The sequence below is a fragment of the Suillus discolor genome (assembly GCF_016758755.1).
Source record: "Suillus discolor strain FC423 chromosome Unknown F5147scaffold_21, whole genome shotgun sequence".
NCBI lineage: Eukaryota > Fungi > Basidiomycota > Agaricomycetes > Boletales > Suillaceae > Suillus > Suillus discolor.
In genome coordinates this window covers 558,714-572,370 of record NW_024541268.1, presented here as the reverse complement: position 1 = coordinate 572,370, position 13,657 = coordinate 558,714, and the positions used below count along the sequence as shown (strand labels likewise).

The following is a 13,657-nucleotide window of genomic DNA, read 5'->3' as shown; positions in this document are numbered from 1 at the left end:
ACAAATGATATATTATGACTTCAGGGACTTCCAAGACAGATAATAGGGAACTTCAATCAGAAAGTATGACTTGGATACATTGCAGCCACGGAACAGTCGTGTTTAATTGGAGTTTTAGAAAAGACAGGTGTAGTGTTCAAACCTAAGACTTTGAAGACATCCAAGACTTTGAGGACATCATTGCAGGTGTGACTTTGAAGACTTCAGAGACATACTATGACTTCAGGGACTTCCAAGACAAACAATAGAGATCTCTGTGACTTTAGGGACTTTTAAGACAAAAGGGCATTAGTACAATGAAGGGATCCAGTACCAGTACAATTGAGTTATTATCTAGTGTACAAAGTATCCATCTGGGCAAAAAAGGGGTCCTCTATACACGGACCAAAGGGCGAACAGTGCTAAGCTACATAGAACTGAACTTGTCTTTCATCCACTTGGCAGCAATGGCATTTATTTTGACCTTTGGATCAGGTATGTTAGTGGTAAAGTATACTGGATCAATGCACTTGCCATTGCCATGTTTAGGCCTACAACTTGAAGGCCCTTTAGAGACTGTACCCAAGACAGCCCCATGTATATTTGTCCTGAAACAGTATTAGTACATGAACTGAGAAGATTATGGTCAAGGCTTACCATCGGCAAATGACTGTCTACAATTGACAATGACTTTTTTGAAGCCTGATCCCTGGCTCTTGTGGATAGTCATGGCCCAACCTAATGAGAGGGGGATCTAAACGTGTATCTAAATGAGTAAGCAATCGCAAAACTAAGAGTTAGACCTGAAAGTGTGTGGCCATATATTCTTTATTGCCTTTGACTGATTGAAACACAAACTCCTCGTCAAGAACGAGAACATGCTTGTGCATTGAGCCGATTTCAAACTTGACCAGGAGGAAAAGCATTTGTTCACAGCCTCTGAGTGTGCAAACTGGACCTGGTGGTGCATGGATTGGGAGGCCATTGTCGTCAACTTTAATATTGTGAATAGAACGCAAGGTTTGTGGCTTCTTGGCCCTCTTGTCTGGTGGTAAAACATGGTGTGAGGAATAGAAATCTAAGATGATGCCCATACTGCCATTGAAGAGACCTTTGCCTATGTTCTTGTGTAGGATGATGCACGCTCCAACTTTGAGCTGGACGATTGAGCCGACAGGCGCTGACAATAAGAGTCGTTTTTTGTCTGTGGATTGGGCCAGGTCCAAGGCGGAGTATATCGTAGCTTGACTGTTGATTCTGTCCAGCCTTTTGTTGTTGGCTTGGTTGGCCAGCCTTAGCGTACAATACAGGCGGACAGTCTCCAGATGAAGTAGGTAGGATGCTGGGATTGGCCTTTGTTGCTTGGCCAGTAGTGCTCATGACTGGGGCGTGATATTATTCATTCTGATTTCTTTGAGTATGTCAAGTAATCCTTGTATGACAGAACATTAGTCATTGGTAGCGGCAGTTAGGACAAGTGTACCTTCTTTGTTCTGCCGATATACAGTGGTTAACCTGATGTGATTTTCTTTGAAGACGGTGTCCCACACCAGAGATTGGAAAGCAAACTGGACAGAATTTCCTCCCAATGGTATCGGGGGCAATTGGAGAAAATCACCCAACATTATGATCTATGAGATGAATTAGAAGGATAGGGAGCAGTGCAAGTCTCCTATGCAGATTCCTCCAAAGGGGAGTTCGGTCTTGCGCAAGTTTCGTGCGATAAAGTCTAATTGGGTCAAAAATATGAGGGTTATCATCGATACTGTGATCTGTTAAACATGATGTGTCAAGCAATATCAGATGAGGTATACCTTTGTTGACGATCAATACTTTGCATTCCAGCCACCGTGTTGAAGCAGTAGTACTGTCCTTGACCTTTTTGAGAGCTCATTCTGGACACGCCTCTGAGCCAGTTAGACCAGCCCAGGAATGTATGGTTTGGCCTGATATTGTAAGAAAGGGAGCTGGAAGGTAAGAAAGACTCACCCTGGAGCCTATTTGCAGCAGCTCCAGTGCTTGCTGTGATCCCTAACTGGGACAGTTTAAGGAGTGTCAATAGAACCTCAATGATCCTTAGGAGGGTGAAGGTCTTGCCGGTTCCTAGAAATCATTAGGTGAGAATGTGGACATGGATTAGGCCTACCTGGGTCACCAGTGAGGAAAAAACTGTTCAGATCCTCGGCCAATCTTAGGGCTGTGAGTTTTTCGGAATCCAGCATGGATGTGTTTACATCTGCTTCTTTAGCTTTTGAGAACATGACATGTAATGAGTGTGTGGTGAGAAGGTCGTGGGGGGCATTGGCAGGCATATTGGAAGTGTGGGATGAGAGGAACAGATGGAGAGGAGGAAGAGAGAAAGAGGATATCAAATATAGAGGGTGTGATGATGTGAAGACTGACGTAGTAAGCGCTGCATTGAGGCAGGAGATGATTAGGACACACTAGCCTTGGGCGAAGGAAACATTGGAGACACGACTACAAGACATGCACTGACATCACATTAGTGTCCAACTGGGAGACAGACATCTTCCTTGAATTACAAGGAAAAGGTCTGCTAACGGGTATTGCAATGTTGGATGTCGACATTGGCTTTGAAGTTTGCATATAGCATTTGTGCTGATTGGTCCATATACTCACTCCCACGCTGTTTTAACTAGCCTAAGCAATATTTGTACTATGGAGAAGACAAGGCAGATGTTACTACCATTGGCAAGCGTGAGTCCTGAAATAAAAATGCTAACTAATCCAGTGTTATGGTGGTATACAGTGTGTCTGCAATGGTATATTAGGTAGGTATGCACAGAGCAATTTGGTATCAAAGTGTCATAAATGTCTCAAGGCATGTAAGTAGTTCTTCCCTGCTGATAAGCTGCCCTGGATGCATTTGGCTGTTACTGTCATCTGTTTCCTTCTTGTGATACACCTTGGTTGCGGTCTTCATGTTCTTCCAGAAATATTTAATTATAGTGTTTGTGATATCATGCACTCATTTGGTCATGCTTGTTTTTGCTTGCGATTTTTGAGTGCCAGTGGCCATGTATTTGTCACACTCTAAGACCATCGTACAAAGGGCGATGAGGGGGCAGCTGTATAACTCTGGAAGTTGTGTCACAGGCATGCAACATCAAGTGATTCATAGATGGACTTACTAACGCGACATGATATGTGTGGTAGGTTGATGAGCATTCAATGAAACATTGCGAGGGAGTGTTCATGAACTTGGTTAGTGAGGGTCCTTCCTAGTTTGTAGTTGATGTAATGAGACAGTTCGGTTAAATGCATGAACTCATAGTTATAGAAATGCCCACCTGTTGCAAATGAGGCAACAGGCATGTAAACTGCATGGAACTGCCTGGCGGGTTGTATAATCGCACTTCTAAGTAAGGCTCAATATTATGTCAGGATGGACTCACAGCATATAGCCAGGCAAGAGAGTTACGATTTTGCCATGCCAGTTCTCCTGGATATTTTCATGGTTTCGGTAAAGATCCACCAGTGTAAGGGCCATCTTGGAGAGGTTGGTGCGAGTAACCGTCTACTCATTAATCAGCCTAAAAAGGCCCCATTTTTTCTGGCCGGTTTCAATTTGGATAAAAGTTGCACCACCATCAGAGTTGTGATGGGGATTGGTCCAATAGGCAGGCCCGTGGAGCAAAGCCCATGAACGCACGGTGAAGTTGTCTGGGTGCATGTTTTCATGGATGGGGCAGTCGACAGTGGATTGGTTCCATCAGGAAAAAGGGAAAAAGTCTTAGCCATCTTAGCTCACTTACAGAGACTTAATTCGACGTTAAGTTCACCAAGTTGTCAAAGCAAACCATTCTGGCTTAATTTCTGCTTGGAGGATTGTTCACAAAGGAAACACAATGATAGTAAGCAATGAATGGCCAAAATTCAGCACAGAGGCTGCAGAAAAGCGTGTTCAAGTAAGAAGGTTATTTGTCAGTAATCAACACCATGCTGCAATGTAACTAAGTTAATAGGCGCTATGCAAAGTACTTCCTAAGCCGACATAAGTTAGCATCAAGTCACCAGGCAATCTCAAATGCCTGATGGTCAATGTATTTATTTACGTAGTAAGTGCGGAAAGCATCAAGGGTCTGTGTGTAAGAGAGATAAGTAGGTACAAATTCATGCCCAAATACAGGCATAAGGTGTGCCGCACGAAAAATGCAGTCAAGGTGAATGACAGAGGCAAATCGTGTCCCATCCTCGCAGGTTTCAGGCTCTACTACCCACATTCCTGTGTTCTCATCTCGTGAGTTGTGCACATGTTTGAACCAATGCACAAATGCACAAGGGTAAAGTACACCATTGTGTTTAAATGAAAAGAAAAGCCTTACTTGAGCAATATCGAAGCCACGCATGCCCTCGACAGTGGGATCAGAACTAACAAAAACACAGTCATATCGACCAGGGCCGTTCCTCCAGGTATCCACGGCACAAATTCGCTTGTAGCACATACCACCGATGCCTGAGACATCACTTGGAGCGAAGAAGGTGGCAATGGCAGATGTATACAGAGTCATTTTTTCATATAGCTCGGGAAGGGCACCGGACGAGCCAGCGCCAGACTCGGAGGCTTCTGAGTTCAAGTTGGAGTCAGAATGATGGAGCTGGTCACGTAAAAATTGCTGAATATGAGTGGTGAGTTCCGGTTCACTAATTTGATCTGCGAGGAGGTCTGCGTAGATCCGTTTTGCTACATTAAAATTTGTTGTAAGTAAAAAGCACGCCAGGTGAATGTACTACTCCACTCACCAGATTTCTTCGCCAAGTCCACATGAGCTAGTATCACCGTCGGTCCAGCAACAGCGTCGCCCTCGAGTTCAGCATCTTGGTCTGCATCAGCCTCCAAGTTGGCATTCACATGATTGTTGTGTCCGAGATGGGGAATGTCAATAGGCTTGTCCTCGAGTCGGACTTGAATGGCTTCTGCATTGTGCACTGGAGCGTTTAGCCCTGTGGATTATGAGTGTGTGATTTGTGTTAGTAATATTAGTGGCCAAATGCTAGTAGATGTACCGAGTTTGTCAAGGATATATGATAGACATGTTCCTCTTAGCATCCCGCGGCTAGCAAAGTCGATACGAGACGCCGCTAACTTATCTAGACGTTGATTTGTCAGTAACATCTGATTGAGGGCTTCAAACTGACTGGACTGTCGCCACGGCTCCTTGACAGCTTTGATATGTTTAGATTCCGTGATGGAAGAACAGAGTCTGTTTGGTGCGCCAAATGATCGGATCAATTTGTGGTAGTGGATAAGCGAGTGTTGTCGAGGGAGGTTGAATCCATTAGGGCGAACACCGGATGTTTCAAATATTTCGCGGTACCTGTGGAAACGCTCGAGTGCATCATCCAACACATTGAGGCTGTTGGAGTCAATGATATTGCGCCGCGCAATGTATACAAAATCAATCAAGGCTTGCAAAGTCAGCACCATCTCCGGAGGTACGTGGCCTTCAATCGCAGGTATATACACCTATGGTAGTAAGAATACATGTTAGTCAACACTACTCATGATGATAGAACACCTGTTCATTGACGTACCTTCATAAGTGCTTTGGAGTCATCTCCCATCCATTGTTTGAAGCCCCTTCCCTCCGGGAATCGTCGAAGGCCCGCAAATGAGGGAGCAAGAGCAATGCTAGTTGTAGAGTGCGTCAATACCAGTCATTGTAACCCAGCATGTTCAAAATTGGACTTACTGGCGATCAATATCATCTAATATTTTATTCGCCTCATTTTCCGAGTACCGAGCCTTAATATATTTGTGGACCCAGGTGACGATATGGTCCTTAAACGCACCCTTTATCAGCTGATGTAAAATGTCGAGGGAAAGGAGTTCGTGAATGTCAGCTCGTGGGAAATAGTTGGTGAATGGCTGTAGAACACGTATATTTAAGTTGTCAGCTTAAAAAATGACTACGATAATGAAGGTACAAACCACGATGTCTCCTACAAGTCCATATTCATCCCATAGCACACCTAACTCGAATTCCTCCACCAAGACTTCGGTATGGTCGCGGGAACGCCGACCATAGGTACCATTGTCAAGACCATCTGCCAGAGCAGTACATCTGGATGGATGTGTAGTAAGTAGACAGTACTAGCATAACGTGAAGGACAAAAAAATACATACTTTGGGCACCAGTTTTGAACGATGCAAGCGAGCAATGCTTGCTCGGGATAATCAGCGATATATGGTCCAAGACCATACACCGCACGTCGAAAATGACCATCGGGGGAGCGTACAACCTCGGGTGTTGTCATACCTGGTTTAAGGGATTCCAGCATCTTTGCCAGCGATGAGTGGAGAAGCTGACGGCGGAATTTTCGAAAGTGTGCGTCTTTGGCGGACTCCTTGTCAGCTAGATATATGCATCTAATTAGCGCCAGCAACAGACAACATCAGATTGAAACGTACTTGTTGGGATGGCTAGGAAGCCCAGCAATACAACACCGTTGCGGTGTGCACGTCACACATTGTTGCGGATGTTGCCGATCGACATATAAACTGGCCAGTATTGATTGTGTCCGGTAGCGACGGAGACCGTAGTCTTGTCACTGCCAAGGATTATTGGAACAAACATAGATCCAATTGTATTGGGATCCTCGGCAATCAAATCCTGTGAATTGTGAGAGATCAGAAAATTGGAAAAAAGGATGAAAAATGGCTTACAGCCTGCTTCCAACACCAATCACCAGACATAAAGTCCTGAAAGCGATGTGCTCCGTTGCTGGTATCATACTCCTGTAGTGGAGCGTAGTCGAATTCGCCTTGGAAGTCTGGGTTGGAGAGAATGTTGTGCACGAGGATCTGAGGATCTTGGAACCATACATCATACTCTGAGGTCATCCATGTCGGAACGTCACCTTCAGGTAGAGCACCGTTATATTCTGAAGTAAAGCTCTGCCAGGCGACGTCACCTAGAGGCGTCGAATCAATGACATTGTACATCTCAACGTGGTTTGCGAAGGGGGGTGTTTCACCATGAGCCGCTAATGAGGCGGCCCACAGATTGAATATAAAGTCGATATCGCCCCCCAACATCTGGTTGCGACGGTAGAGGAAGTCTGCGACTTCGAAATCAACTCGATTAGCATACGGTGTCCAGTTGTCTGGTCCACGATTTGATGGACGTGGAGGTGGTGGAGTATTTGGTGGTATGTCATCTCCATGTTCGTCGCAAATTTTCCCTTCATGGAGATGAGTATATGGGCACAAATTTGGATGAGCGTCAAGTGAAATTAACATGCACCATTGATATTAGGATGATATGTTCTGGTAACACCAGGAACTTGAAGAGGAACACTACCATCTCGACTCGCCTGGCCAATGGGACCAGTGCCACTTGAAGGACGTTGATCTGAGCTGTTCATATCTGCCTCATTGGCAGCATCATCATGAAAGCCATACCCACATCCATCTAACTCTAGCAAGTCAAACTCCATTTGATCGTCGCAACTCCCAGGTGCTTCAAGTTGTTCGTCACCTGCGCTAGAGTCTGAGTTGGGCTGCGTGAATGCATGCGTGCTGAGCTCGTTGCAGCATGTCCAGTGCCAGGTCGGGATGACTGGGAACGCTGTGAACTCGAGGAGGAATGGTGGGATGGTGGGACTTCGGGTTCTTCAGATGGATGGTGGGATTGCATATGAGTGGTGCGCCCTGACCTGTTGTAAAAACAGCGGATACAGCCCGTCACTAGGCATGGCAGCGTGGGTTGAGGGCGGCCAAGATTGTGCATATTGTGCACTCGAATGGGGCCTATGAGTCTGGCTTTGGAGGTGTAACTTTGAGTTGACTTTATACAAGGCCTGGTAAATGCACAGGAGAACATCATGCATGCGAGTACGTACAAGTAGCCAATGGTAACATGATCTGCCCAGGGTTGATGCAAGGTGCGCCCATGAATAACTTCCAACCACCACCGAGAGCATGATGGAATGCATTTGACATGTGGCGAAGACGATCGCCTATCTTGATGAGAGGAAGACCAAGAGCATGACAGAATGCATTTGACATGTGAAGTTGCATTCAGCGACACGCCACAGAAGTGAGACTTGCCCCCCCTCAAGTCTAAACACAGCAGTCAGCACACCACAGTTTACTAGGAGCTAGAGGAAACATTACTAGTAGTAGTATGTTGGTCACCAATGAAGATTTCAATTGTTGGTACCGATGTTGATAGTCAGTGATTGTCATCTCCTTCAAGCCCTGGCAAGTTCGGAAAGAATTTGATATGGATAAGTAGAAATATATGGTCGAAGGCTTGGAGATATGAAGGAACGGAGCTCGGGTGCTCACTGGCCCGAAGAGTGCTGTTGAGGCGTGGCAAATTAGCAAGTCAAATTACATTGAAGTCCCAATTCGAACATCTTACTTGTAAACACGTCTTCTTGATAAAGCCTTTGTGCCCTCCGAGTCACCCCCTTCTACTCACTGCTATGTCTACCCGACGTGTCACTCGTGCAAAAAATGCAACTCAGCATCCAGGTATCCCAGACATAACGCCAAAGAAGAAACACCGTACTGCAGAAGAAGTAGCTGCTGAGCTTCAGTCTAAATTAGATGCTAAAGAAGAGAAAGAACGCACCAAGAGAGCTGGCATCAAACGCGTTGCTAAATATGAGAAGAAGCAGGCGGACCAGGATGTGGTGACCGATGCTACACCGTGAGCTGCGCAGCCAAAGCCAAAGCCAAAGCCAATCCCAAGCTCGTACACAGTCACGAGCACGAGCACCATGTATCTCATAGTAAGTGTGTTCATGTGTGTCAATGGCAATACTAACTTCAACCTGGTACTATAGACTGTCCAGCGTGTTGCTGACTCCTATCGAAGCTTCATCGGCTCAGCAGCCATTGCGATCATCATCGCATACCTCGAGTCCCAGGAGACACTCAAGCACTCGGACGATAATCGTGTCGAATTTGCTACTTACACGCTGGACAAGCTTCGCTTCTTGTACAAGAAGGCAAACAGTGACAATAAATCTGTATGTGCTTCTCACTATCTCTATTCATTGTCGCTGTGCCACTAGTAATAACATGCAATGCAGAAGTTCCGCAGACTTTATCAAGGTGCCTTCGTGGTGCAAACGTTTGGCGCCCACTTCACTGCTATCAACGGCGCTCGCAAGATACATGGACTAGAGAAGCCGGGAGAAAACTTGAATCCTGTTGGGGGTCTAGCGCTGTCATGTGCTGCGGTAATATATTTTTATTTTATTTTCTAATCACACCTCGCTGATCACTCATTGCTACTACTAGGTTGAACGAGCATTGACACTTATTGCTACTCGTACTATAACCATCGAAATGGTTCTCACTGCCAAGGGCAAATCTATACCCTTGCCGAAGACACTCAATCACTCAACCGGCAAAGTCTCCAATCGCCAAACGGGCTTCAATGACGTCACCTGGGGTTCTTCCACACGCTCATATGTGAAGTCGATCATGAGAAGCTTCTGAGACGAGAAGTTCCAAGCCGTCATCACTTCTGCCAAGGAATTTTCCAAGAAAAGCCATCGTTCTGGCAATGATAGAGCCGTCGATGACGCTGTGGATGATGAAGATCTCGACGAATGTGCCCAGCTCATGGACATCTCGGAGTCTGAGTCTGGGTCCGAAGACTCGGATCATACTATTGGCTCTGACGCGGAGTAGTAATCATATTCGTTCTTGTCATCTTCTGCCAGTGGTTTGCTTGCCAGTGCTGTGTTCACTTATTGACTGTTAAGATGGGAGTGAAGTGGGCCGCTTCTAGAGGCTACTGAGAGACCAGAAGAGATCAGACTAGAGTCCAGAGTAAGTTGCCAATCTATTGAATGGTATAGTGAAGTTGTGCTGTACCTAGAGTCCAGAGTAAGTTGCCAAAGAGGCAGTAAGCACTGGACTCTGGGATATGGGCGACGTATGGTAAACAAATGTAAACAGACAAGCCACAATCACAGGGTAAGTAATAACTCGACCTAGGGACGTCCTAGGGAGATCAGGAAGTCATGTAAATAGGTAGCAAAGTGTAAGGAATGATACTGTAAGTGTAATGGCAAGGTTAGACACATAAAAGACATAGAAATGCATACTGTAGAGGTGAATAATCATATAACTAACACTGACCTGATTCAACTCTGGCAGTTCTTATGATCACGCTTATTTCCTTCGCTTGACCATCTTAATTCACATTTTGTCTTAGTCACCACTTGAATTGATGCTTTCCTTGACCGCTTTGTCTTGATCACGGTGTTAATGGTATACACCCGACTTGAATGGTTTTGTGAGTGCTTGAATTATTCACTTACCTATCAACTGTGTGGAACTTGGGAGCCTTAAAGATATGCTTGGATGTCTTGGTTGCATGGTATGAATACACATGATTCTCCGAGTCACCGCTTTATTGTCCAAATTCTACACTTACCATTGACTTTGCAACCTTGGGAGCCTTAAAGACACAATATATACTCAGACCTATGTGGCTGCTTAGAGCTGAATCCCTCTACTTCTGGTCTGCTTATTTTGACTTAGCTTACAATGTGTCTTTGAGAGAATCTGACATGACGAGTCACACTTGACGTCACTGCTTAACTGTGTACTTATGTCAAGTCGCTGATAAGTGTAACAACAAGTCAAATTCATCAGAAGACCCTACTTGTTTTAAGCAATGGCATACTTAGCAGAATTCTACTGAATCTTACTTAGAATCACCTGCAAGTCACCATAAGTGGTGTTAAGGAAAATTTCCTTTTTCCTGATGCTCCATCCATTAATGATGCCATGGTTGAGAGTGCTGAGGATAGACAGTATAGCATTGTAACAGCATACGAGAGTTATATATGCACCTCACGAATGATGGGAGACCACCTTGTGAAAATGGGACATCGAGTATACACTGGATCTGGTGAGAGTTGTGTATATTGCTCATAAATTGTGCAAGGGTGGCATGTTGGTGGGGATACGCGAAATCCTTTGTTCATTGTTCGGCATCTGGTTATAGCATTATATCAAGTCAGAAAATAAAGGATTTCAACAGGCTCACCATGTACCATGACACACATGAGGTCGGATATACCATGATCTTCAAGGTAATCCAGGTCAAGGGTTACAGGCTCAGGTGCGCTGACTTGCCAGATGACGATGGCTTTACTGATGCGAAGCACTGTGAAGATCTCATCGCATAGCTGTCAACTTTTGGAGTGCCAGTCGCTATACCATAAGTGGATGCCATTTTGTGACATCTCGGGGAGGGACTCTGGAAGCAACACAAAAAAAGACACTGCATTTGTGTCTTCTTGACATATGTTGATGCTGTCCATCATGATGCATGGAAGGACAGTGGTGGATCCATCACACCATTGAACTGTTTCTGACTGTTCGTGGACTTGAGAGTCAATTATTGGCATGGAGAGATCATGGGAGTCCAGGTCGGTGAGTACAGACAAGGCGGGTGAGGGGATGTTTGGACATGTGGAGAGGAGGGTGAGTGGATGAGGGAGCCAGGTGTGTCTGTCGTCACTTCAATGTTGCACATTGGACGGGGAGTCCCAGTGATTATGGGGGCCTCTTGGTTCAGGAGGACAGGATCGATGGGGATGGGTCCGTGCATAGAGCTAGATGGCCCATCAAGACTGGAAGGTGTTTCAGCAGCGGGGATGGGGTCATGGGCAGAGTTAGATGGCCCAGCAATATTGGAAGATGCTTCAGTAGGTGAAGCCCAATGCCACTTTCAAGGAGGGTTGCCTTGGGTGCTTGCATGTGCAGTTTGTCGGGTCTTGTCTGTTTCTTCTCTCTTGCGTTTTCTCCATGCCTGCTTGTTTGCGGTGTTCTGCTCCTTGATCTCAAGGGCCCTAACTGGATCCAATTTCTCATTGGCAAGCCATCATTGAAGATGATGAATTGTGGTATGTCTTGGAAGTCTTGGTGGATACGGTGTCGTGGAAGTCTTATTATGCCCTCAAACTCACGAGGACATATGCGACTTTGAGGCCATGGATGTGACTTTGAAGACTTTGAGGACATACAACATGTCAATTCAAATGAAGTTGGACTTTGAAGACTTTGAAGACTTTCAGGGCGCATGTGTAACTTTAGACTTCAAGGACATAGTTGGATGCATGACTTCAAAGACTTCAAAGGGTTCGAGGCTATGCCAATGTAGTGGTTTGAGCGCGTCTATCTGTGGATGAGGTTATGAGGGGGATACATTGGAGGAGTAGAAAAAAGGTGTACCTGTGTCGATGTAGTATATCCAGCATAGGATCTCAATCTCGTGCTCGCTTAGCGTGTCATAGAGATATGTGTGGGATGAATTTGGTGACGCTTCCACAAAATAAAGGACATTGAGTGAAGGTATGTTGGGTATCTCATTCGCAAGCTCCTGTTTGCAGAGACACCAGAGAATTCCTCCAGCTTGGGCAACCACGACTCTTACATGCAGCAATCTCAACAAATAATTTTGATGAAGTTCGTAGTCTGCATATTCGTACTCGTTGGCCGTCCAACCATAAGGATGGCAGTTGGATTCGAAGACAGATATGGGACGGGGAATGGAAGGGTAGGCAACATGGAACAGCAGTTTGAACAGTATACCGCGCTTGAATAAGCAGAGTATCACATCCTCTAAGGATGGCCCCCATTGCTCCCTAATGCACTGAACAATGGAAGTGGCATTTCCGAGGAACAAGTTCCAAGTGCGAGCATATTTCGGAATGAGAGGGAGGACCAGGTAGCCAGGTAGACTCTTGTCCTTCACCTGCTCGACCTTGAAATATATGTTGCAGGTTAGGAGCTGCCGAGCATGCTTGGGATGTAAATCCCATAGGATTGAAGGCAGTTGAACCTTGAGTGCGAAAGAGGATATAAAGTACCAGATAGCAAATTCATTGCTGTGGTGTTCCAGCAGGAGATTGGCCTCCATGATGTATTTGCAAATGGTGTAGGTATCAACGATCTGAGAGTCTTCGATGTGCATGAAGTCGCTTGCAGACTATATTTTGTCCTGCGTGCTGCAGAGCAGTCCACATTGGCTGTATAAAATATCTTCCAGGTATGTAGAAAACAGCATGTCCTGCCCAGTAGTTGTTTGGTGCACCACGATTCTTCCCAACTTATTATGGTCTGACAGAAGGGTAGGGGGATTTCTGAGTAGGGGAGCTGGCATTGCAAGAATTTCCTGTAATGGTTGGTTAAATTGTGCATCGTCATGAAGCAAATCTCAGTCCTTGTCGAATAGGGAGCAGATGTCCCATTGGTTTGAGATTTCGTTGTAGGTGAATTCTGCCCAGTGTCTGGTCTCGAACTCCTTCTTGGCATCTTCGAGGTCGAGCTCTCTGCGGAACCTGCCTTCTTTTGAATGATACCATATGAAGAACCTTGTTCCATCTCTTTGAGTGGGTATGATGAAGTTGAGAGCAGCTTGAAGCCTTTTCTTGACCCGTTCCTTTATGGTGTCAGACACTCATGATGTGAATAGCTCACACGCTGATTTCCGGCCTTCAACAAGGGTGTTCCATTGATGAAGGCTGTTGGGGTCGAGGTCAGAGGGGCTTGGCCGGAAGTCGTCTGCAATGGTTTTGTTGATCATCATGCGGATTTGGAGCTGTTCTTCTGTGGAAGGAATGGCGAGATGGAAGGTGTGATATTTTATAGTATTGGTATAAAATATGCCTTTTGACA

At 45.5% G+C, this 13,657-nt stretch overlaps 4 protein-coding genes across 4 annotated transcripts; 1 reads left to right on the top strand and 3 right to left on the bottom strand.

The window, feature by feature from the left end:
- Positions 1-776: 776 nt before the first annotated feature.
- Positions 777-2,291, bottom strand: F5147DRAFT_772656 (uncharacterized protein; the record flags this gene model as incomplete). Its single annotated transcript, XM_041441366.1, has 4 exons — positions 777-1,227; positions 1,283-1,361; positions 1,969-2,082; positions 2,126-2,291. 4 exons carry the CDS (start codon positions 2,289-2,291, stop codon positions 777-779), a joined length of 810 nt encoding a protein of 269 aa, XP_041294078.1.
- A 1,719-nt stretch (positions 2,292-4,010) lies between these two features.
- Positions 4,011-7,440, bottom strand: F5147DRAFT_745329 (uncharacterized protein; the record flags this gene model as incomplete). Its single annotated transcript, XM_041439742.1, has 11 exons — positions 4,011-4,352; positions 4,377-4,684; positions 4,744-4,944; positions 5,008-5,467; positions 5,536-5,632; positions 5,694-5,869; positions 5,933-6,065; positions 6,128-6,348; positions 6,471-6,614; positions 6,668-7,161; positions 7,248-7,440. 11 exons carry the CDS (start codon positions 7,438-7,440, stop codon positions 4,011-4,013), a joined length of 2,769 nt encoding a protein of 922 aa, XP_041294077.1.
- A 993-nt stretch (positions 7,441-8,433) lies between these two features.
- On the top strand, positions 8,434-9,652 carry F5147DRAFT_652007 (uncharacterized protein; the record flags this gene model as incomplete). The annotated part of the gene is made up of 6 exons (XM_041433577.1): positions 8,434-8,660; positions 8,744-8,756; positions 8,797-8,982; positions 9,046-9,195; positions 9,257-9,430; positions 9,494-9,652. The coding sequence occupies 6 exons, from the start codon at positions 8,434-8,436 to the stop codon at positions 9,650-9,652; spliced, it is 909 nt and encodes a 302-aa protein (XP_041294076.1).
- A 2,056-nt stretch (positions 9,653-11,708) lies between these two features.
- Positions 11,709-12,953, bottom strand: F5147DRAFT_652006 (uncharacterized protein; the record flags this gene model as incomplete). Its single annotated transcript, XM_041433576.1, has 2 exons — positions 11,709-11,833; positions 12,212-12,953. 2 exons carry the CDS (start codon positions 12,951-12,953, stop codon positions 11,709-11,711), a joined length of 867 nt encoding a protein of 288 aa, XP_041294075.1.
- Positions 12,954-13,657: the final 704 nt, after the last annotated feature.